Source organism: Mauremys reevesii, linkage group 2, assembly GCF_016161935.1.
Source record: "Mauremys reevesii isolate NIE-2019 linkage group 2, ASM1616193v1, whole genome shotgun sequence".
Lineage (NCBI taxonomy): Eukaryota > Metazoa > Chordata > Testudines > Geoemydidae > Mauremys > Mauremys reevesii.
Genome location: NC_052624.1, coordinates 271,776,974 through 271,800,105, shown reverse-complemented (window position 1 = coordinate 271,800,105; position 23,132 = coordinate 271,776,974). Strand labels below are relative to the sequence as shown.

At 45.9% G+C, this 23,132-nt stretch overlaps 1 protein-coding gene across 1 annotated transcript in view; it reads right to left on the bottom strand.

Annotated features, from left to right (window-relative positions):
- Positions 1–23,132, bottom strand: part of TG (thyroglobulin) — a 219,399-nt gene that overhangs the window by 27,518 nt on the left and 168,749 nt on the right. The window contains exons 42-44 of the mRNA XM_039523028.1: positions 14,110–14,274; positions 12,784–12,951; positions 823–1,004 (exon numbers count right to left, since the gene is read on the bottom strand). Coding sequence (XP_039378962.1) covers positions 823–1,004; positions 12,784–12,951; positions 14,110–14,274 — 515 coding nt within the window. The remainder of the gene's footprint in view (positions 1–822; positions 1,005–12,783; positions 12,952–14,109; positions 14,275–23,132) is intronic.

Below are 23,132 nucleotides of genomic sequence, written 5' to 3'. Positions count from 1 at the left end.
GCTGTCTGTGGAATGGGATCAATAATACACAGAGGTGGTGTGATAATTAATGCCCAAACCTGCAAGTCTTCTGTGTATGCAGATCCCATTGTTTTCCATAGGAGAGCCATTTGTGGAGAGCTTTCCAGAAAGGATAAACTATATTTTTACACTTTGATAACATACGCATGAGTGCAAAGGCCAACATTTTGAAATCTGACCTCTGAATGTTGTAGGCATCTAAATCCACACTCAGCCACCAGTTTTCAAAGTTTTTGGACTTGTCTAGTTTCTTCAAGAGCTGCTGTAAGGTGCTCCAAACCTCTGAAAATCAGGCCATTTATTTAGGTATCTAATTGTGCATGATGGTGACAAACCTTAGTCACATATCTTTGAGAAATGTGGCCCAGGAACTGTCATACTGTAATGAGGATCACCTAGGTGAGAAAATCCCTTCTTGCAACCAGATCATTTTTAATAGCAAAGGGTACCTGGACAAATACTGTCCAGTAACCTTTTTGGGCTCAATATTTTTTTTACTTCAAAATGCACCTGATGTGGAAAACCCATTTTCAAAAGGGCACCAAAACCCTTTAATCTTTTACTAACAGCACATGGCTATTAGAAGATTTAAAATAAACAAAAAGAAAAAGAAAAAAGAACCCCAAACAGCCAGCCTACTACACAATCCAAATCCTACAGCCTCCCTTTTCCCATCTCTTGATGAAGGTGCTTGGTAAGGTCCTTACCACCATAGTATCTGAGTGTGTATTTGACAATGATGAAAACCCAAATCTGTTTAACCCCAAATCTCACAACAGAATCCTAAAATGAATTTCTTACCGTGTGGCGTTCTCCAAAGCCCGGGAAAATGATGCATAATCGGCAGTCGAGTGCTGGAGGGAATAGTACCAGGCAGCTGCGTCTTCAATGAAGGAATTGGAGTCCTCTCCTCCGAGGGAATTCTGCAGAGCCTGATAAAAGGCTGTTTTGCTATTGGCTCTTCCTTGACTTTCTTCAAATTTCTGTGAGCAAAATCAGGGTCTTTTTTAAAAGTGAAAGTTAAACATTGCACAGAATGCCCTGTACATAGGCTCAAACCACCCTCTGCAGAATCACACGGGGAGACAGCACTCTTCACGCTGGTGAACTCCCATGGGAAGGCAGAGTGCTGTCTCCAACCTCTGCCATTATCATACAAAGATGCCCTCGGCTGAGGCTCTGTGGGGGATCACGGGAAGGATGCAGTAGGGGGATGCTGCTCTCTGCTGCATAGTCCTTAGATTTGCATCTGAAAATCGAAGCAGCGGGTAATTCAGAGCTGCATTACCTCCCTCTGAATCCTCTTCATCATGGCTACTACTAAGAAGCCATAGGGGGATGCAGCCATTAGCAGTGCAGCTACACTAGGGGCTACACTGCCAAGGTGGGGGGCAGTTCCAGGATAGAGGAGAAATCCCTTCCCCACAGATGCCTGAGATCGACAAGGGTGCAACCTTCACGCTTCACAATCCTCCAAGCCCTCTCCATCATGCTGGGAAGCTCCCTACTGGGAAGCCCTCTCATGGCTTCTTCCAGGGTGAGTCAATATAGCCCAAAGAAAATGGAGGATCAAACTTCAGTTATACTGAAGAGACCACAGGTCATATCCTCAGCTGGTGTAAAGTCAGAGGGTGCACACATGTGACCACAGGAGTAAGGAGGGGTGGAGGAGACAGGGCCAAGGCAAAAAGACTCCTCTTCCTATGGGAATCCAGAGATCGGCATGCAGAGAGCTGTCTCATGCCATGCCCAGTTTCCCGCCCCTGTTCTTGATGGAGCCAACAAGTCCTGGAGGCTTTTGACATCTCTGTTATTTAGGGATGTTATCTGTTATCCTTTTAGATCTTTCACATTCTGTTTTTAAATGGCATTGATTCCAGGTTTGGAAACAGAGCGACTTCTTTAAAAGCTTGAAACGAGATTTCCTGTCCACAGGAGACACTTGCACAGGTGCATGGGGGCTGAAATTTGGTAAGATATTTTTAAAACATTCCAGGTAGAAACATCTAATAAGCTGTCTTTATCATCATGGCTGGCCCTCCTGAAATAAAACAGATCCAAATCTGCCCAGTCAAAGTACTATAGATACTGTACTTCTACTGAATATTTTATTTTGTTGACCTGCGTCTGTTTTTCCTCAAACAACTCAAAAAATCTTTCCCACTACCTTGCATAGAATGTACCAAAAGCCACAGAAGGAATAATTGCTTTTCCAATAGATTCACAGAAATTAGAGATGGAAAAAAAAGTCTCAAGTCACAAAATCCATCCCCTGTTGCCATCATAGGATGGTCCTTACTACTCATTCTAGTGTTCTTTCCAGTCCAGTTTTCAATGACCGTTATCATGGGATCTGAAAGGCTCATAGATAGTGGGTAGGTGATGGGATAAACACAAAGAAAAGTGAAAGAGGAGTAATGTGCCCTGTTAGTTGCACAATTTCAGTGCAGCTTGGTTTCTTTCCCCCTTTTTTTCTTATTTTTAGGAGGTTCTGTCATCTAATTTGTTTCCATTTCACTGAGTGAGAATTAATGGTGTACATAAGTGCACATTTTTCGGCAAGAAACTGAAACATTATCACTAAGGAACTGATTTAAAGCCCATTGAAGTCAGTAGCTGTCTTTCTACTCACGTCCATGGAAGATCAGGTCTTTAGGAGCTGGCTGCATCACTTTATTTCTAACGATCTAGCGGCACCTTTCATTGAAGAATTGGTGCTGATGGATTTGAGCAATTTAGAAAGGGAGGAGTGGGGTAAAGAGGATAATCTTTTATGGACAGTGCCCAGTCCTGCTAATTGCTGAACACCTTGCATGATCCAGTCCTTATTGCATGTTTTAATAGAGAGAGCTTACACCCCCGCAAGTGACAGTAGCTACAATTGATGGAAGCTTTCTTCTATTCATGTAGCTGCATCTACACTAGAGGTCAGGTCAGCATAGCTATTTCAGTCAGGGATGTGTTTTTTTCACACCACTGACAGATGTAGATATGAGGAGCTAACTCCTGTGTATCACAGGCTGTAGATTTTCACCCACTTTCCCCTTTACTGAGACCAATAACTTGCATTTGATTAAAGCATATCATCCAAAAGGCATCCAAGTCTTGATCCGTAGACTTCAATAGATGTGGAATCCGCCACTTCCCTTGGTAGCCTGTTCCAATTGTTATTCACCCCACACTGTTAAAAATGTTGCCTTATTTCTAATCTGAATTTGTCTGGCTTTAACTTCCAGCTATTGGATCTTGTTCCGACTTTCTCTGCTTGAGAGAGATATTAGGTTACTTCAGCCCACCCTCTGGCCAGTGCCTGGGGGGATGGAGCCATGGCTCCACCTCCTCTCCACAACTTACTAAAAAGGAGGGGAAGGAAATACCAGGTGCACAGCCTCTGATCTTCCCCTAAATACCCCCACCTTGATGGAGGTATCCCTGACACGGCTGAACCAGTGCACACCGGGGAGACTTTATTTCTGTATATTGCTCTGTGCAGCCTTGCTGGGACTCATCAAAATCTAGCCCTTACATTGTGAGCTCTTCAGAATAAGGACCATGCCTCCTTTTATGATTGGAAAGCACTTTGTGCATTGTGGGCACTAGTGGAAAGAAATCACAAATACCACCCCCACCACCAAATTCTGTAGATCTACACCAGTGGTTCTCAAACCGTGGCCCAATCAGCACACAGCTGCGGCCTATGTGACACCCTCAAGGCCACACAAGTACTATAGGTATTATGTAGATGCAGCCCACATAACACATAGAGAGCGGCATATGTGGCTCAGTGGTAAATAGGTTGAGAACTACTGACCTACATATTCTCCGTACTGCCTGGGGTACAGAACTCTGTGATAAATATTTCCCAAGAGCTGATATGTATAAATATCCTGTTACAACACCTCCTATTGGGGAAGCACTGTAGTTTACCCTTTTTTTGCACTGTCTCATAATAGGTGAAATTCACAAACAGCAACAGGCCTTGTTCCACTTAAGCCCTATTTTGAGGTCTCTATCTATTTTAGGGCTTGTCTACACTTGAAATGCTACAGTAGCACAGCTGCGCTGCTGTAGTACATCAGTGTAAATGCTGACTGCCTACGCCGACAGGAGAGTTTTTTCCGTCAGCGTAGGGAATCCATTTCCCCAAGAAGCGGTAGCTAGGCTGACAGAAAAATTCTTCCATCAACCTAGTGCTGTCCACACTACGGTAAAGTTGGCTTAACTATGCTGCTCAGAGCTGTGGGTTTTTCACATCCCTGAGCAATGTAGATAAACCAACTTAATTTTGGTTTAGTGCAGACCAGGTCTCGGGTATTTATACAATAGCTGAGTGCCTCATAATCCTGTGGAGTAACTATGCCAACGGGAGCAGTTCTAGTAGTGTCTTTGCTGAAGCGCTAAAGTGGCACAGCTTCACTGTATGTGAAGACAAGCTCCAGGTTAAGAAATATCTGAAGTCCAAGGGATACATGGGAGGGATGGGGAAAGTGAAGTTATGTGTTCATAGAAAGCACTGCTAGTTCTAAACGTACCAGAACTCACAACACAGTGCACACAAAGCAGTGTCGATGTAGCCGTGTCAGTCCCTGCAGCCGTGCCAGTCCCAGGATATCAGAGAGACACGGTGGATGAGGTAATCACCAACAGAAGTCGGGCCAGTAAAAGATATTACCTCACCCACCTTGTCTCTAACCCAGAAAATGGGCAGATAAACATGGCTTGGTTCACATTCAGAAAAACAAAACACAATGCAAGTAACAACAGAGGCAGGCACCAGCCACTACTCAGCGATTAAACAGCCCTTCCTCCCCTACAGATCCTTGACAAGTTTCAACCTTAGTAGGGATTATCCATAATAGCCTTTAAATGCAGTTAGCAGTGCTGACAAAGAATGGATAAAAATGAATGGGCATGCCTGCACCCCCACAAAACAAACGTTGATAAGATTGTTAGAGGTTGAGTGCACTTGATAACATGTTTGTAGAGAAGTGTGAACAGTTAGGACAAAAGCATTGCACAATGGCCACATGACAACTCGGCCACCACCGTGGCAGCACAAATCCAACCCAAAAGGTGTTAACCCAGGGGAGGTGCCTTCTTAGAATTATCTGTAATTTGTGTGAATAGCCACAGGAAGGAATAGCTAGTGACCTTCAGCTACAGTCAGGGGCAGCTCTATGCTTTTTGTCGCCCCAAGCACGGCAAGCAGGCGGCTTTCGGTGGCGCGCCTGCGGGCGGTCCGCTGGTAACGCGGATTCAGCGTCCCCACCGCCAAATTGCTACCGAAGCCGTGGGACTGGCAGACCTCCTGCAGGCAAGCCGCCGAAGGCTGCCTGACTGCCGCCCTCGCAGGGACCGGCAGGGCACCCCCTGTGACTTGCCACCCCAGGCACGCGCTTGGAGCACTGGTGCCTGGAGCCGCCCCTGGCTACAGGGGAACAAAACCCTCACAAAGCTGTGTAACCCCCACAAGTGTGTGCCCATGTCCCCTCATGCTTTTCAGCAGTTGCACAGGGTGTGAAGCAGGGGCGCTGGAACAATTTGTATAGTGCAGGTGCTGTGGGCCATTGAATCAAACTGTAAACCCTGGATATGATGGAAAGCACTTCAAGCAAGGGGGTGCAGCAGCACCTCCTGCACCCCTAGTTTAAGCACCTATGGTGTGAAGGTGTCTAGAGCCCTGCGTGGATACAAAATTTGTATCCACATCCGATCCGCAAAAATGAGCCTCAGATATAAAACAGATATCTGTGGATTTGCAGGGCTCTAAAGGCGTCCCTCAGTACCCCCCTCTGTGTCTGTGCTGTTCCGATTATTGTGCACATTTGGAATCCCTGATTTCCCTTGCCTGTGTACATGCCTGTACAGGGTTTGTAAACCAAACTTGTGCTGGGCCCACTCGGGATGGAAGCACTCCCCTTTACTCTCCCAAATGTTAAGGAGTGTGCAGCAGACAAGGATAATATGAACAGCATTTGCCACATTGGCATCCAGACGGGGACCCAGGCACTGCCAATGAGATTTCAGCCCACCAAACACACACTCCATGACCATTCTACAGCTACTGATTCTGTAACTGAATTCCCACTGATGCTGGGGTATGGTTTCATGAGCCAATTTAGGAGCGGCAATGCCAAAACAAAAACTGGACAGACACACTGTAGAGAACCATATTGTTACTTGGGAATAAAGTGCCTTCTTTCCCCCTTCAAGAACAATCCCAGTCTTCTCAGGACCATAGTGTCATGAACTTTTCCAAGGTTTCCCGTGCTGGTATTCACGAATCTGCCTCAGTGGTCCACTAAGCCTTGCAGAATGAATGAATAATAAACTTTTCAGTTCACAACTACTTGGCCCATCAATGGCCCCTGCACAGTTTGGAAGCTCCATCTTCTCAAATTCAGCTATTATTTCTGGAACTTTTCTTATGGCAGCCACCTGTGGGTAGATCAGCATTAACAGTGTCACACACCTGCACAAACATGACCCTGACCATGGATTTTCCAACCCTGAAATGGTTTGCAGTGGACCTACAGCTGGTGCTGCCAGCTTCCACAGGGCAATAACCACCCACTTTTCTGAGTCGAGTGTCCTGGCATTGGAGGTTTGGTGCAAGCTCCTCACAAAGCTCCATAAGGTGTGATTTCCTCGTTTGGAAGTTCTGAAGTCACTGCTCATCATCTCGGGTTTCCAAAAGGATGCATGTTCTCTTGCACCACAAGCAACAGTCCAACCATGGGCAACCATGGCAACACCAGCATTATCATATCTATACCATGAGAGTGAATGAACTGTCATTCACCCTCCAGGTCAGCCATCTTTAATGTATCAGAAAGTTCTTCCCAAATTCCATCCAGCATCTTGTGATCACCTACTCCACTGCATAAATGTCTGTCCCGTGATAAGGAACAGGAGCAGAACCATGTCATCATCCCATCACTCCATGTCTTCCACCCAATTTGGTGGGGCAGGCATGATCAGGAACTACTACTGGGAAAGGCATGGGACAGTACCAACAACACACAACAAAGTGGTTCCTAGAGCAGTGGTGGGCAACCTGCGGCCCGCAGGCGGCTCATCAAGGTAATCTGATTGTGGTGGATGTGCTGGTTGCCGCTTCCCGCAGCTCCCATTGGCCAGGAACAGAGAACAGCAGCCAGTGGGAGCTGCAGGGGGCCGTGCCTGCGGACAGTCAACGTCAGCAAAATGTCTCATGGCCTGCAATCAGATTATCCTGATGGGCCTAGAGTGCTCCCCTGTGATGCACAGAACCCTGGGTACCACCTCTGAAATGGTAGCGCTGTTCTGTAACAACACGGCCATGTGGAGGTGGGTATGCACACGTACACAGCGTTATATACATGTCCAGCACAGCGTATGGGGACATTCAGCGTGGATATAGGGGACATGCATGAGCATATATACTGGGGTGGACAAACTTACTGAGCCTCCGAGCCGCATACGACAAACTTCAGAAGTTTGAGAGCTGGGGTGTGCCTGCCGGGGCTTGGGACTTCTGCCCCATGGAAGGAACCTGCGGGGGCTCAGGGCTTCAGCCCTGCTCCTGCTGAAGCCCTGAGCCCTGGCAGGTGTGCCCCATGGGGCTGTAGCCCCGAGACCCCCCTCCTCACTGGGCAGAAGCCCCTACCCCACCACCCTGCTGCAAGGCTGAGATTCCAAGCTCCCCCCCTGGCGCACGCCTGGTAGGTGGAGAATGGGAGGGCATCGGGGGGGCTCCACAAGCAGCACTTTAGCTGCAAAAGCCACAGTTTGGCCCCCCCGGTATATACAGTCAAGTAACCGAGTATATGCGCCAGCAGAGACACGGCCTCTGACAACTGCCCTGGGGACAAGCGTAAAGCATTCCAGCCAGTAATACATCTGCTTCTGCTCATGCAAATAAGTATCTTTGTTACTGTCAGCAGCCAGTCAGATTCATGACGTCGAACCCAACATCAGCTGGGCAAGAATTTTCATGTTCAATTGCTACTGTGAATGACCACCTGAAGGGACCACAGCTCTTAAACAGATGTTAATCAAACAAATGTTTTGCCAGTATGTAACTAACTGGTCTCTCTCATGGCTTCTGACACTAGATTTCACTATGAACCATAACAGTCTCAACAGCTGGAAGACCCAGCCAACAGGGCATATATTTTTCTGCGCCGCCTGTCTGCAGCTGGCTGGGATGGAAGCACTTATTCTGTAGTAAATGGAGGAGCAAGATCTTACCAGCTTCACTCTTTCCAGGATCCTCTGACACAGCTATTTCTCTCTAGGTACTTATCTAGGTTTTTAGCATAGTCTCTGAGCACCTCACAAGCAGTGATGGATTTTCTCCTTGCAACACCCCTGTGAGGTAGGGAAGTATTAACCCCAATTTACAGATAGGGCACTGAGGCACAGGATAGATTAAGTGACTTGCCCAAGGTCTGAAAGAAGGTCCGAGACAGAACCGGGAGTTGAACCCAGGTCTTTTAAATATAGTCCCGCGCCCTACCCATTACATCACTTTCCCAACCTGGTTAGAATATGAAGGCAGCAGGACACAATGAGGATCCCCTTCCACCTACGCCAAATCCATTACAAGGAGTGCAGGCCACTACCAGTTCTCATCCTCCATCTGATACAGGAGAAGGGGGGAAAGGGGAAGGGCTCTTTCAGATCCCTCCCCTAGATCTGACACAGCAGGAGGAAGAGGGAAGCAGGACAGCATGACGAGGCCTCCTCATGACATACTCCAGAAGGAGGGGAATACGCTGACACTGGTCGCCCTCAACACACAGACACATACACACACTAGGGTCTACTGATGCCACTAGATGATTTTGTTGCCTGTGCTGGATTTTGTCATCAGGCTTTGATTCCATGCAGGTGACCATGGCTGTGAGGCAGCATAGGACTTTGGGTGCTGGCTGTAAGAAATGGTATGAACAGTTTGTCCTCTGTTACAAGACAGAAGACAGGCTATGATTTTGCAGCAGTGAACACATTAGAGCTGAGATATTGAGTGTGAAGTTAGAAAGCTTTGCAGCAGCTCTTCAGTAAGGTATCCTGATGCCTGCAAGACAGACAGGAACCTAGAGCATTTGAAAGAAACTAAGGGTATGTCTACACTACCCACCAGATCGGCGGGCAGCGATCGATCCAGCAGGGGTCGATAATTGACCCCCGAGCGTTCTCTCGTCGACTCCTATACTCCAGCGCCACGAGAGGTGCAGGCAGAGTCGATGAGGGCGCGGCAGCAGTCGACTCACTGCAGTGAACACACCACGGTGATTAGGTCTAAGTACATCGACTTCAGCTACGTTATTCACATAGCTGAAGTTGTGTAATTTAGATCGATCCCCCCGCAGTGTAGACCAGACCTTAGGATATGAGAAGGCAGAAACAGAGCCAGAGTAGATTAGAATAATCAGCAGTTATTAAGAGGCAAAGGAATTAACTGTAGCCTGTCTAACATGGAGAATGTGAGATCACGGAGGCAGAATTGTTTGTGTTACATACCTGTACAGTAATTAGCACAGCAAGGCCTGGTCCTTGGTTGGGCTTCCGTGGCACTACTATAATTATTACTACTACTACTAGGGAGGAATTACAAGGACTTTCCAAATTCTCGTCTCAGAAGCTCAAGTTCTGTGTAAGTACTTAACAGGAAAGAGAAAACATCTGCACATCAGAAAAATCTGGCAGCTTCCAGCTGCCTCCCTTATTAACACCCTGGTTTGCCGCATAATCTTCTGTGAGACAACACAGTGGGATTTCACTCACTATTTATAATTAAGGTGTGATGCACAGAAGTGGTGGTAACACACAGGACTTCAGTTCCTGGCCCCAGCCACATGACCTGGGCCAAGGTTACAAAGGTTTATTCCCCATCACAAGACAGGGATCATTATGGGCTGACTCCAGTGGTTGCTGGTACGTCCTTGACCCTGGCCTTTTTAAAATCACTTTGAAAGGATTCAAAAGGAAAACATGAAGTCAAAGCAAAAGTAAAAATAGCCTGAAGGGAACCAATGCAGTCACTTTGTCTCTGTTCAGAATTGTCGTAACAGAGGTTCCTGTCAAATCCTTGGTTGTTATTTCTGAATGTACAAATGTCCTCTGTTACACCACCAGCTACTGGGCAGCATTGGGGTTTACCCTTTTCTTGCACTGTTTCACAATGGGTGAAATTCACCTCATTGCAGACAGACAGCAATAGGCCTTGTTCCACTTAAAGCCCTATTTTGAGGTCTCTCTCTGTCTTTTAGGTCTAGTTTACACTTGAAATGCTACACTACCTACACCAACGGGAGGGGTTCTTCTGTTAGCGTAGGGAATCCACTTCCCCGAGAAGCGGTAGCCAGGTTGATGGAAGAATTCTTCCATCAACCATGTGCTGTCCATGGTGGAGATAAGGTCTGCTTAACTATGCCACTCAGAGGGGTGGGTTTTTCACATCCTTGAGCAATGTAGGTAAACCAGCTTAATTTCTAGTGTAGACCAGGTCTCAGGTATTTATATGGCCCCCCCATTACCACAGTATCTGAGCACCTCATAATCTTTAATGTGTTTATCCTCACCACACCCCTGTGAGGTGGGGCAGTGCTATTAACCCCATTTTACAGATGGGGGCTAAGGCACATAGTAAGATTAAGTGACTTACCACAGGTCACACAGGAAGTTTGTGGCAAAGCAGGGACTTGAACTCAGGTCTCTAAAGCACTAAGCTAGCGACCTAGCCACTGGACTAGTTTTCCTCTTCAAAAATTAAGTAGTGCCTGGCTCATTGCACAAGAGTGAAGTTTAACCCTTTGTGTCGCAAGAGCCCTTCCTCCCATTCCTGCTCTCTTTAAATCTCACCTGAAAGCTTTCCTATTGTTTTAGATTCCTTACTAAAAGATATGTCAGTATCCAGCATTAATGGCCAGAATGGACTTTATCACCGGGCCCCATGGTAGCAAGCCTCGGTGTTTCGGAGCATTACAGTAGAGCACTGTAGCAATGTTAGTAAGAGTTACATTGATGGTTTGAAGTTCTGTTGCAAGAGGTCACAGCAGCTGATCTAAAGACTCCCAGCCAGTAGCACTGCTGAACATAGGCACTGACTCCGTGGGTGCTCTGGGGCTGGAGCACCTATGGGGAAAAATTGGTGGGTGCTCTGCACACATCGGCAGCTCCCCGCCCTGCACCCCCCGCCCCAGCTCACCTCCACCTCTACCTCCTCCCCTGAGCATGCCACTTTTCCCCCTAGCTCCAGTGCTTCCCGCCGTGAAACAGCTGTTTTGCAGCAGCAAGCACTGGGAGGGAGGACAGGGAACACGGCACGCTCAGAGAATAGGCGGGGGCGGGGTGTGGATTTGGGGAAGGATCCAATAGGGGCAGGGAGAGGGTGGAGTTGGGGTGTGGATTTTGGGGAAGGGGTTGGAATGGGGGCAGGGCAGGGGTGGAGTCAGAGCAGGGCCAGGGGGCGCGAGCTCCCACCGGCCCTGGGAAAAGTCGGCAGCTGTGCTGCTGAGCCCATTTCTCCATTTTGTACACAACCTAAATTCCCATTAAATCAGTGGTTACGCTCCAGTACCGAGCCCACTGTAAGTTTTTGTTTGTTGTTCTGGACAATTACTGAAGAATACTCTAGTCTTTCTAGATATACTCCTCTGCTCTGAGGCTCTTGCATAAATGGTCACGGAAATAAATATGGAGAGAGAGGAACAGACAATGAGAGAGGGACAGAATGTCTCCAGGGGGTCTGCTCACCTGTAAACAAAAATCACTAGTTTAAAGGGAGTTTGGCATAATTTATGGGGCAGGAATGTACCTCGCTCTTGAATGCATGTGTTAATTACTGAGCAGGGTAATGAAGAGAAAGCTGAAAGGGACAGGTTGGATGGTCAGTGCTATCATTTCAACGGGCTATAAGAACAGAGTAATTGCCATTAGGTAAAGGAACTATTTAACCACCGGGTCCAGGATTCTGTCTCCAACACAGCCAATGCCAGATGCTGCAGAGGAAAGTAGAACACGCCTGTAGTAGGACTATTTGTGTAATACTAGATAATTGTCCCCAGTGGGTGATCAGTTTGTGCCCTGATGCTTGAGGACTGATAACCCTTTTCATTTTGATCCTAGCTCATGTATCTGCAGATGCTATTCCTATTCATGGGCAGTTCTAACTTGGAAGCATCCTTATAAGAAAGGGGAGGATTCACAAAACAGAAAAACACAAGCAACGATACAAAAAATAAACCAGTGCAACAATCCATGAGCAAAAACATAAGATAGGAGTTGGAGAGGGGAATAACCTATGAATTTTGGACCCATATCTGAGTTTAGATTCTGAATCCTCAATAAAGTTCAGCAGGGTCTAAATGCAGGAGTTTGACTTGGGCCCATCCCTACTCTAGAGAAACCCAACAGCCAAATTAATATAAAAGTATCACCTACACAGTAACATACAACAGGAGAGATGAATACTACATGCTTTTCAGAAACCTACTAGACATGCAGACACATGCAAATATAAGCTAAACCAGCCTGGTCTCCCAGCTTTTTGCCCCTTCCCTGAACTACAGTATTATTGCATAAATAGGACACATTGGCTAGTCAAAACAGCACTTCTTTAGGAAGGACAATGCTTTGGTGTATTTGCATGGTGTCCAATTCAAGAATTATGAAAGCCAAAAAGTGTCTCCCCTGCCAGCACAGATCCTCTTAGTTAATATTTGCTTACGTGCTTTAAGAGTTGATAGTTCTTTTGCACAGTAAATCTATGCCTACCTTAATCGCCTTAGCTCTGCTGATCAGCCCGTCTTGCTGAGCACTTCCAATGAGCAGATCCACCTTCCTAAGTCGAGAACGCTGCAGGGCCGCAGCTAGAGGTTCCCGAAGGTAGACGCCATCAACCACTGGGCCCCAGTACTGAAATGGCCCGCTTATGGCTAGGAGCTGTGTTGAAAGGGAACGGAGAATAGTACAGTACAATCATGATCAGGATTTTCAAAAGTGTTCAGCATTAGCTTGACTCTGCGGCCATTGAAGTAAATGGTAAAACTCCCATTACATGGGAAAAGTGCTCTCCTTGAGACCAAGGGATTGGTAAAGAGATACAGGGTTTTCCAATGGTGAGCAGCTGGACCGGACTAGGAAGGACTTTCCCACCTGACCACGGCTTGTTTGTCTGTCTGTCTGAAATGATGAATTAAGCTGATGGCCTCATAATGGGTAAGTGTTCACATAACACAGTGCAAAATCACAACTGGAAGGAACGAGTGCCCTTGCTGATAGCCTCAGCAGAGGAGCCAAGAGCTGAACAGGCAGAAAGAATAAACGACTCCGTTGTTCCTAGGGCTGTTACTTCTAGTTTAGGGGTGAGCAGGGCTGGCTCCAGGGGTTTGGCCGCCCCAAGCAGCCAAAAAAAAAAAAAAAAAAAAGCCGCGATCGCGATCTGCGGCAGTTCAGCAGGAGGTCCTTCACTCTGAGCGGGAGTGAGGGACCCTCCGCCGAATTGCTGCCGAATACCTGAAAGTGCTGCCCCTATCCGGAGTTGTGGCCCAAACACCTGCTTGATAAGCTGGTGCCCGGAGCCGGCACTGGGGGGTGAGGCCCAACACTATGATGTGATTGAGAAACTTGTATTGTTGATGCCTCTTCTTTACCTGGGTGTGAAGGACTCCACCCTCCAGGACTGTCAGCATGGCATCTTTCATAAGCATTACACTTTGTTAAGTTAAATACAAAGCACAGTCATCTTTTCACACTGCCTTTTCTGCAGAGAACTATCATGGAAACCAGGGGTCTGATTCCCTTTTACACTTAGGCCAGCCATTCCCCACCCTGACAGGGATCATTGAAACTCACTTCCAGACACGTTTACACTGCCAAAGCGATGCAAAGGAGCCTTAGTTTAACTGAGAATCAGGCCATAAGTAGCAATGGGCCAAAGCCTCAGTTGGTGGATATCAGGGTAACTCCACTGAAGTCAATGTTAATTTATGCCAGCTAAGGATCTGTCCCAACATTTTAAAAAAGTTTTCCTGCCAGTTGCTGTACATGCAGCCTACATTTCAGTTATAATACAAAGTCACATATATTGCTACGGCTCACCCTAGTCTGTGCATCGTTGAGAACATTGGCAGGCAACTGGCGGAGGCAGGATACAATTTCTTCACTGCTGGACAAAGGGCATCCAAGTTCATTAGCCAGAACTGCCACTTGGTCCTGAGCTTTCTTCTCACTAATCACCGACACCGGGGAAAAAGCAGATCCTCCCTAGAAGAGAAAACAGACACTGAGTCAACTGATCCTATCAACATGTGCTTCCCTATTGCATGACGAGAAGATGACGGGGGGAAAAAAATCTGCTCAGACACTGCCTGGAAAATGGACTTTGCAAGAACTGCAGCATGGTCTAGTGATTAAAGCAAAGGATGGGTTGAGACCAGGGTTGGGTGCTAGTCCCAACTCTACCACAGATTTTTTTGTGGGGCCTTGGGCAAGTCACTTAATTTCTTTGTGCTTCAGTTCCCGCATCTGTAAAATGGGGACAACAATCCATGTCATGGCATTTTGAAACCTTTAGATGGAAAGTGGTATATATTATTACTGTGGTCTCACAAATCTCAGAGTTAGTGCAGTTTAAGCAATGGCTACTACTTTCATTGAGCTAATGTCACTTATTAATTACTATTGTTATTCCTTATTTGTGCTACACAAGCAACCAAAGGATGCAAACCAAGATCAGTGCTCCCATGTGCTAGGCGCTGTGCAAACACACAGGTGGCCAGGAGCCTCCACAAAGATCTTACAATCTACCTATCATACCCTGTTCGCCTCATGTCTGTAAGCATTGCAATTCCAACCATAGTAGGTGAACAGGATCTGGATTCTTCACTAGTGATGATGAAGCATGAGCAGGAAAGAAGCCGGCTTTGACTTTCAAAACTCAAGGTGAGTTTGCAGGACTAACAATTGTGGGGATGGGGAATCTCCCTTGTACTTTAAAGCTTGATGTGGAAGTTTTTGAGATACAGAGACTATAGAACATTACAGTGTTCTTCAGAGTAGGATTAATATTTAAATTATGAGCCAAAGCCACAGAGCCCAGCTGAGAACTCAGGAGTTCCTGGCTTCCAATCCCGTGTTCAGACCACTTCCCCAGACCTGTCACAGCTGGGGTCGTGTTTGGAAAAGAGCTCACTGGGAAAGGATGTCATAAAGTCGTTGAGTAACCACAAAAGCCACTTATTCAAAATACAGGTATGTTAGCATAGCCTGATAGCATCTGACCTACAACATCAGGGCTGGAATAAGCAGTGACATGGTTAAAAATGAGTCAGTTCTAATTTCCAAACATTTAGATCAGTTTACTATAATAATTGCTCAGATGCACTTCCGTCTTTAAAAAAAAAAACAGAGAAGCTGATTGCCTCTGCTGATTAGCTTTTTTCAATATAAAACAAGTTAAATACAAAACTATACACCCTGCAAAACACAAAAACAGAAGCAAAGAAAAAAAGTAAATGTATTTTTAATATTTGGTCTCTGAGAAGCCGTGCATAGCAGTTAAAAACTTCCACGTCCATTTCATTGCTTCTAGCAAGCATATCCATTGACTGTAGTAGTGAAGCATTCTGTCTGATTCCTGAAGTATACAGTTTCCAAATATAATCAGAAAGGGACTATTGTTTACATGCTGAGACAGTTCTGCCGGCTCACCACTTGGATAGCTCCCACAGATCCATTATTACTATACTCAATGATCTTTCTCTTTTGTTAAGTTAAAAGAAAAAACTTCAAGGATCTAGAAAGACACGATAGTTATTTATTCATTAGTTTAGTGGTAGACTACAGGAGGGCTGGAGATAAGCAAAGAAAATGTCAAAATATCAAGAGTGCAGCTTTTCCGGTGCCAAAGAAGTTACCGTAGAAAGGGATCTATGAGCTGAAACAGGCCAGGGGGAGTAAAGAGGCATGGATCATATTCCCAGTTGTGCCACTGATCTGCCAGGTGGTTTTTAGACAAATCATTACATGTGTAATAATCCCAGCCTTGCATGGATATTGTGAGGATAATTAGAAAATAAGAACGGCCATACTGGGTCAGACCAAAGGTCCATCCAGCCCAGTATCCGTCTGCTGACAGCAGCCAATGCCAGGTGCTCCAGAGGGAGTGAACCTAACAGGCAATGATCAAGTGATCTCGCTCCTGCCATCCAAAGCGCTTTGAGATCAGTGGAGGAAAGGGACCAGACAGGCCAGATTCTCTAGCTTGCTGCATTGCCTGAGTGGGGCAAAGGGAGACGAGACGGTTCGGAACTTCCCTGACTGAGAAACCTGTGCTTCTGGAGGAGTCTTTAGCAGAGGGAGAACCAACATAACAGGTTCCTATGCCCCCTGCACAGGGGATCTGATAGAGCTGAGGAGAGGCATCGTGGTGGTGGGGAGGATGAATATCACACTTCAGCTATTCCCAGGTAACAGACGGTCCTTTAGGGACAGTTGCCAGCAAGTGCAAGTTAGAGCTGTCCCCTGGTTGCTCTAGCTGAAGCAGAGAATCAGGCAACTACCTAAGAGCAGTTGAGAGTCTGGCCTTATGACTGCATAGTACTATTATCATTCAAAATTGGCGCCTCTTCTGCCTGCCCCGGGGAGTGGGGGATGTGCTCAGCCTCCACTGGATGGCACCCTCTGTGATGTTGGACAAGTTATGTAACCTCTTCGAGCCTCAGTTTCCCAGTCTGGGAAATTGGACTGATGTCAAATAGCTCTTTACAAAGCTGGGTGTTTCGATGGAGGGGGTGAATAAAGAGATACAGACTATAATTATTAATAATGTGACTGACAGCCAGGGTGTAGTTTTGGTGCACCATGTCTAGTTCACTGTTTAATGCACTCCAGGATTTTGTTTTGAAGCAGTTCAAGGAATAGGAGTGACTACTTTTTCCAAGCAAGCTATTCCCATGAAGGAACCTCAGTTAATCAGGACTATCGTGTCCCTCTGGCATGTTGCTGAGGTGTGGATTCCATTGTATTAGATGTGCAATTCAGACTAACTGTGGAACAGACGCCTTCATGTGGACCTCCTGCATTTGTACTTGTTCATGTGTGTTACATGTTACATATAGTAACAGACTGAACCACAACCCACACCAACACAAGTTCTCTCCTTCCCCCTTCCTCTTGTGCATAAGTATCCCATGATCTTAGAGAAACAAAGTGAGTGAGGTAATATCTTTTATTGGTGAGAAAGACAAGCTTTGGAGCTCTTCTTCAGGTTTGGGAAAGGTATTACGAGTGTCAGAGTTAAACACAAGATCGAACAGATAGAATATGCTTACTTATGCTAAACTAAGGAACCATTCAAGGTGAAGTGGCCTGCTAACACTGATTTTAAGACCATGATTTTTAGTGTCTAGCAAAGTTATGAATTTAATAAAGACACTGGATTTATAATAAGCCATAACAATCTGTAACCCACTAGCACCCCCCCACACCTCCTCCTCTTTTTTGTCCTATGACTACAGGGGTGTTAACGGGCCACTTCACCTTGAATGGTCCCTTAAAATATGTGCTAACTACTTATGCTAAACTATCTGTTCGACCTTGTGTTTAGCTATGGCACTCTTAGCCCTGGTCTACACTACAGAATTACTTTGGTGTAACGACATCGCTCAGGCGTGTGAATATCCACACCCCTCAGCAACATAGTTATACAGACCGAAGCTCTGGTGTAAGTAAGCCAACGGGAGAGCTCTCTCCTCTTGGCTTAGAGCATTTTCACCAGAAGCACTTCAGCTGCACAGATGCAAGTTTTTAGTGCAGACGAGCCCATAATACCTTTCCCCAGACCAGAAGAAGAGCTCTGCATAGCTTGAAAGTTTGTCTCTCTCGCTAGCAGAAGTTAGTCCAATAAAAGGAATTACCTCACTAACCTTGTCTCTCTACTATCCTGGTATTGATACGGCTGTAACAACAACTCAGCATATGGCTTTCTAGGTTCCCACCTTTACTGCATTTTCATATGGCTATTCTCAGACTGGCAAATTTTTAAGGAGGACTGGAACGAAAACAATTAACTGAGAAAGCAACTGACCAGAATCCTCCTCTTGGGTAAATCATCAGAACCCCCTTGACTCCAACGTCTTAATAAGGGCTGAGTTTGCTCTTGCTCCTACAGGAGCCCAAATCTTTCTTTGTTCCCAGAGCTCAGGCAATAGCTGTGTTATGACTGTTTAACAGGGTTATTGTGGTAGCACTTAAAGGCCAGTAAGAATAGGGCCCTGTTATGCTAGGCACTGTACAAATCAGAGTAGCAGATCATCCTTACTAGCTTCAAAATTAGCGGTGGCCCGGCACAGCACTTGTGTGTATGTTCAGTCTGCTTCAGTCTGAAGAATGAGAATAGTCCCATTGACTTCAGAGCCCAGGCTAAAGTTCTGTTCTGGATTGGGGCTATATGAGCAGCAGCATTAGGTGGGGTATTGGGTCAAGATGTGTGACATGTTCGCAGTGAGATCAGAAATGACACACAACTCACACTAACTTGAAACTCAGTTCACAAACCTTCCCTGGGAACCTGGTCCAGTTTTGAGAGACCTGGGCCGCTACACGGCTTGGCATGAAAATACTACCTCTCCCCCAGCCTCTGTCTTGCCTATTTGCATTGTAACTCTTTAGGGTCAGGGACCACCTACTACTTTATGTTTGTACAGCCCCTAGCACAACAGGGCCCCTGAGGCACTACTGTAACAAACATAATTATTGATCATCATCGCATGAAATCCAGGGAAAACCAGACAAGCAAATGCATACATGGCCTGAGCCTGTGTAGATTAGCTCAGCTTCTCCCTTGGCACTGCAGAACTACACATTGGAGTTTTCAGAGGAATCCCTGAATCTCTAGGAGCGGGGCTCTCCATGGGCCAACAGGAACTAGTGGCCACTGCACAGCAGAACAGAGCAGAAGCAAGAAAATCCCTTGCATTCCCTCCTGATCTCTGGGTATTTACATGTTCTGGGAGTGGGATCTCCAGCTTCTTCCAGGGAGAAAACCCTTGGTCTCCCCACCCTAGCCAAACACAAAAGTTCATAGCCAACTCCACAAGCTGAAACTCCCAATAGGTTATTCCTGCAGAGGGAAGAATGAGGGCCAGACCCTCAGCAGGGGGTAAATTGGCATCGTTCCAGTATATATTAGCTGAGCCCAAACCGCAAAATTCATATGAAGATCCAAGCTTCCCAGAAGTTTGAGGAGGTTGCAAAGGTCAGGACCCTTTCAGGGGTTTTGCTCTGGAACCCATGTCTAGCAGCGATCTCCTTTCTCTTCCTCTAACAGCAGCAGTTTTGCAGCAAGCTCAGTAACAGTTTGTTCTGCTGTTTTCCATGGTAGTGACCATTTCCTCAATCTGCTTTTTTTGATAACATTTGTATTCAGGAAGTACGTCTTGCCCTTTGGCTTTAAACCTAATCTAGGATCCAATACTATGCCTCATGGTTAATCACTCTCTTTTTTGGAGTAATATAGTAATATTTAAAAGTGATAGCATTATTTTCCCTCTTGGAGTGCTCCTGCTGAAATTTGTTTGAAGGTTGAGTTGGGCTTCGGGTGGGGACCCTATTAACAAAACAGTTAGACAAGCAAAATTCAAATTCACAAACAAAATTTGTTTCCTCATCATTTCCTCAGCCGCATCCGCAGACCTCAGGAGCAAATGTGAGAGCAGAAGCTGGAGACTACCCACAAAGAAGGCTTCAATTTTGAGCCAATAATTCTCCTATTTAACAGAAATATACTATATACACCAGCACAGGCCTATGATTTAAAGAGAGACGCATGCGAAAAACAAACATATGGAGGGTCCTGCTTTTCTCTTAATCACATTCACCATAGAAAACATTGTCTCTGTATGATTATTAATAATAACCAGGGATAAACTGGACATGAGCTTAAAAAGAGAGACCCTGTTTAGAGAAGCAGCAAAGAATCCTGTGGCACCTTATAGACTAACAGACGTTTTGCAGCATGAGCTTTCGTGGGTGAATACCCACTTCTTCGGATGCAGAAACGTTGAATGAATTGTTCACTCACGCTGGCTGAAATTCCCAATATCGCCAATTCCAAACATTCAAACACCGTGCGTCAGGCACCAAAAGATCATGAGATTGGCTTAAAAACAATCAATTTGGGGTTCTTTTATTTGCCTTCTGATTTTCAAGTCTTTTTCTGGGCACACATGGGGGCTAGAAAGTTGCTTTTAAATGAACGCCGAGATTCCCACATAATCATATGATTCCAGGAGCTGAGACTTTAAGAAAAAAAATGTCTCACATATCATGCAACTTACACCAAAATCACGAGAGTTAGCAATACTGCCCCTGTGCAGAAGGTCAATGTGAGACCAATTCACTGTATAAATCCCACTCAAAATTGGGGGTAAGTGGAATTTAAGTCACATACTGTTCTTGCTCTGGCTAGCTGCACTGGGGTGGCTCACCATGACCTATGGAAAGTCATTTGACCTCTTTGTCAGCCCGTTTGAAAAAATAAGAACAAATATTACCTCACTGAAAATGAATTGCTGCATTCGCGTGAAGCAATCCGCTCCTAACTAATGTCATTGCACCCTCCAGGCCAGCCCCATTTACAGGAATAGCAGGAAGCATTACACTGAACGTTGTGCAATTGTACAAAGGGTAATGAATGGCCATTTCAATGACAAGATGGCATTATGCTAGCCACCTTAGTATTATTGTGTAGGGACACTGCAGGCTGTGTGCCTCATCTACACCTGGAACTGGCAACTTCCTCAGACTGCAAACAACCGCACCTCTCTTCATTCACATGGACTCTGAAAACTCACGTCTGCAAAGTCTTTCAGTGCTGAACCACCAGCGAGCTATAGCCAAAAACCTGCACTGAAAATGGCTTTTACCATCTGCACTGCACAAGAAACTGTGCTCCCAGGGAGCAGTATCCCTCCATCACTGTTGTCCTCACATCCTCTCATGCACCATGGTCTCTTTGCTCTTTTCTTGTACTTTTGGACTAACTGTAAATCCTTCTTGGGCTACCTTCTGCCCTGAGATACTCACATTGCCACTGAAGTTAATGGAGTTACTCTGGACGGGTCTGATGGAGCAGAAGCCAATTTAAGCTGTCTTGAGCTCTGCCTGAAAGTGCACCATGCACGTGAATGAAGATCTAACAACATCAACAATAATAAGAATACCAAAGGGCAAGCCTGGGATCTGTCTAACAAATACCCCAGTGCTCAAGCTAACGAGATAGTCCATGCTTGCATTTGGCCAATGTCAAATATCAAGCTGTATTTATGGCTATTATGGTTAACAGTAATGCCCACAGAGTGCTAGGTGTTCTACAAAGAAGCAAGAAGGCCCAGGCCACGAGTCATGAAGCTCACAAGCACACATAAGTGAGGGGAAGTAGGACAGCATGTAAGTAGAGCAGTCAAATGGCATTTGGCCATGCCCTGAAAAAAGAATATTAAGGTCTTCCACATTCCCATCCATCCGCCAACGCGCTCAGAATTTTTGTCAGGACCGGGTGGACAAAGATCAAGGAGCCACAGCCAACTTCCTCTGGCTGCCACTCTCCACTACTTCCGAAAGAGGGGCATAGCAGATCATCAGGGCTATTGACTTCAGTTTACTCCACATTCCCAGCACAGCAGAAGAGGGTCTTCAAAAGGGACTTAAATGAGGGAAGGGTCTACTGGATGAGCGGATGGATGGGACGATGTTGGGGATATATGGTGGGTCAGAGCTAGGGACGGTTTTGCTGCACAAACATCTTCCTGTGAATGCTCAGATTTCTGAAAATGGAAAAAAAAAAGACTGTTTTTTCCATCAATTCTGACATTTTGCAGGTGGGAAGGTTTTTTTTCTTTTTTTATTTCCTGCACGGCTCTCGACAGATGCCATTTTACTAGTAACAGAGGAGATTCTGCAAAGCACAGTGTTCCTGTATCTCAAATGACTCACTTGCTGCTAGCCTGATGGTTACTGTATCAAGCCAGTAAGTTCCAGTAACAGGATATGAACACCTTTAACACAATTTACAAGCCCCCCACTGAATTCAGTGGCAAAACTCATTGATTTAGAAGGGAGCACAGCCAGACCCATATCAAATCTCTCTCTTCACCATATTTTTCAATACGGGATTAGCCTACAGTGCTGGTATTCCCCATTGTACAGATGCAAGATGGCTGCTGTAGTTGCATAGATGCAGTGCAGAATCCAAGAGCCCAACCTTAGCAATCAAAAGTGTGTATATGGAGAGTAGGGATTCTCATTTAACTCCCTCCAGCAAGAATTGATCTACTTCTCTTTAAGCATGTTACCCTTGTAATCTGTCTTGTTTTGGATCAGACTAGGCCTTGTTTTGGCAAGGACAGGTGTGTTTCAATCCAGCTTTGTGAATGCCATCTGTTGCTCAGTGCCATATTCCTTACACAATATGCTTCCCTGGCCCTCTCCAATAGAAAAATGCTCGTTTCATGTTCAGAGTCTTTGTCAGACTTCAAACTGCTACACTCTGCGCTAGATTCTGACTAACCCAGTGCAAATATACACGGGGGAGGAGCGGGGAGGATAGCCCCCCACAGTTGTATCCCCGCACACACTCGCAGGCCTTGCACTTCCTGGGCACAAGAACTGCACCAGGCTTGGGCTGCTGTTAGATATGGAGTAGAAAGGTGACCAGATCAGAAATGGAGTCTGATACAGAACCTGACTTGGGCTCCTCCAACGATCCCAGAGACACAGTGCTTCAGTCTGGAAAATTCTAGCAGGGAAATGCACCGTCTGCCGTAGAACTGTGCCTTCCAGAAACAGTCAGATCCTACAGTCAGGCTTTAACTGGTGGTGATAATCATGCAATGCTAAGGGAGCAATGGTTACTGTCAAACCCTCTCTCTAAGAGCACTAGATGTGAGAGCTCACCCTTGCAAACCCACTTCCATTCCAAACCTCCCAATCCTTTACCCTCTGTTCAAGGTAACAACCACTAGCATAGCACATAAAAATAAGGAAACTCTCCTCTAATTACTGTGGTTCACAGTTTTGGCACAACCTGCTACCAGGGGAATTTAACCACTCTTTCTTGGTTG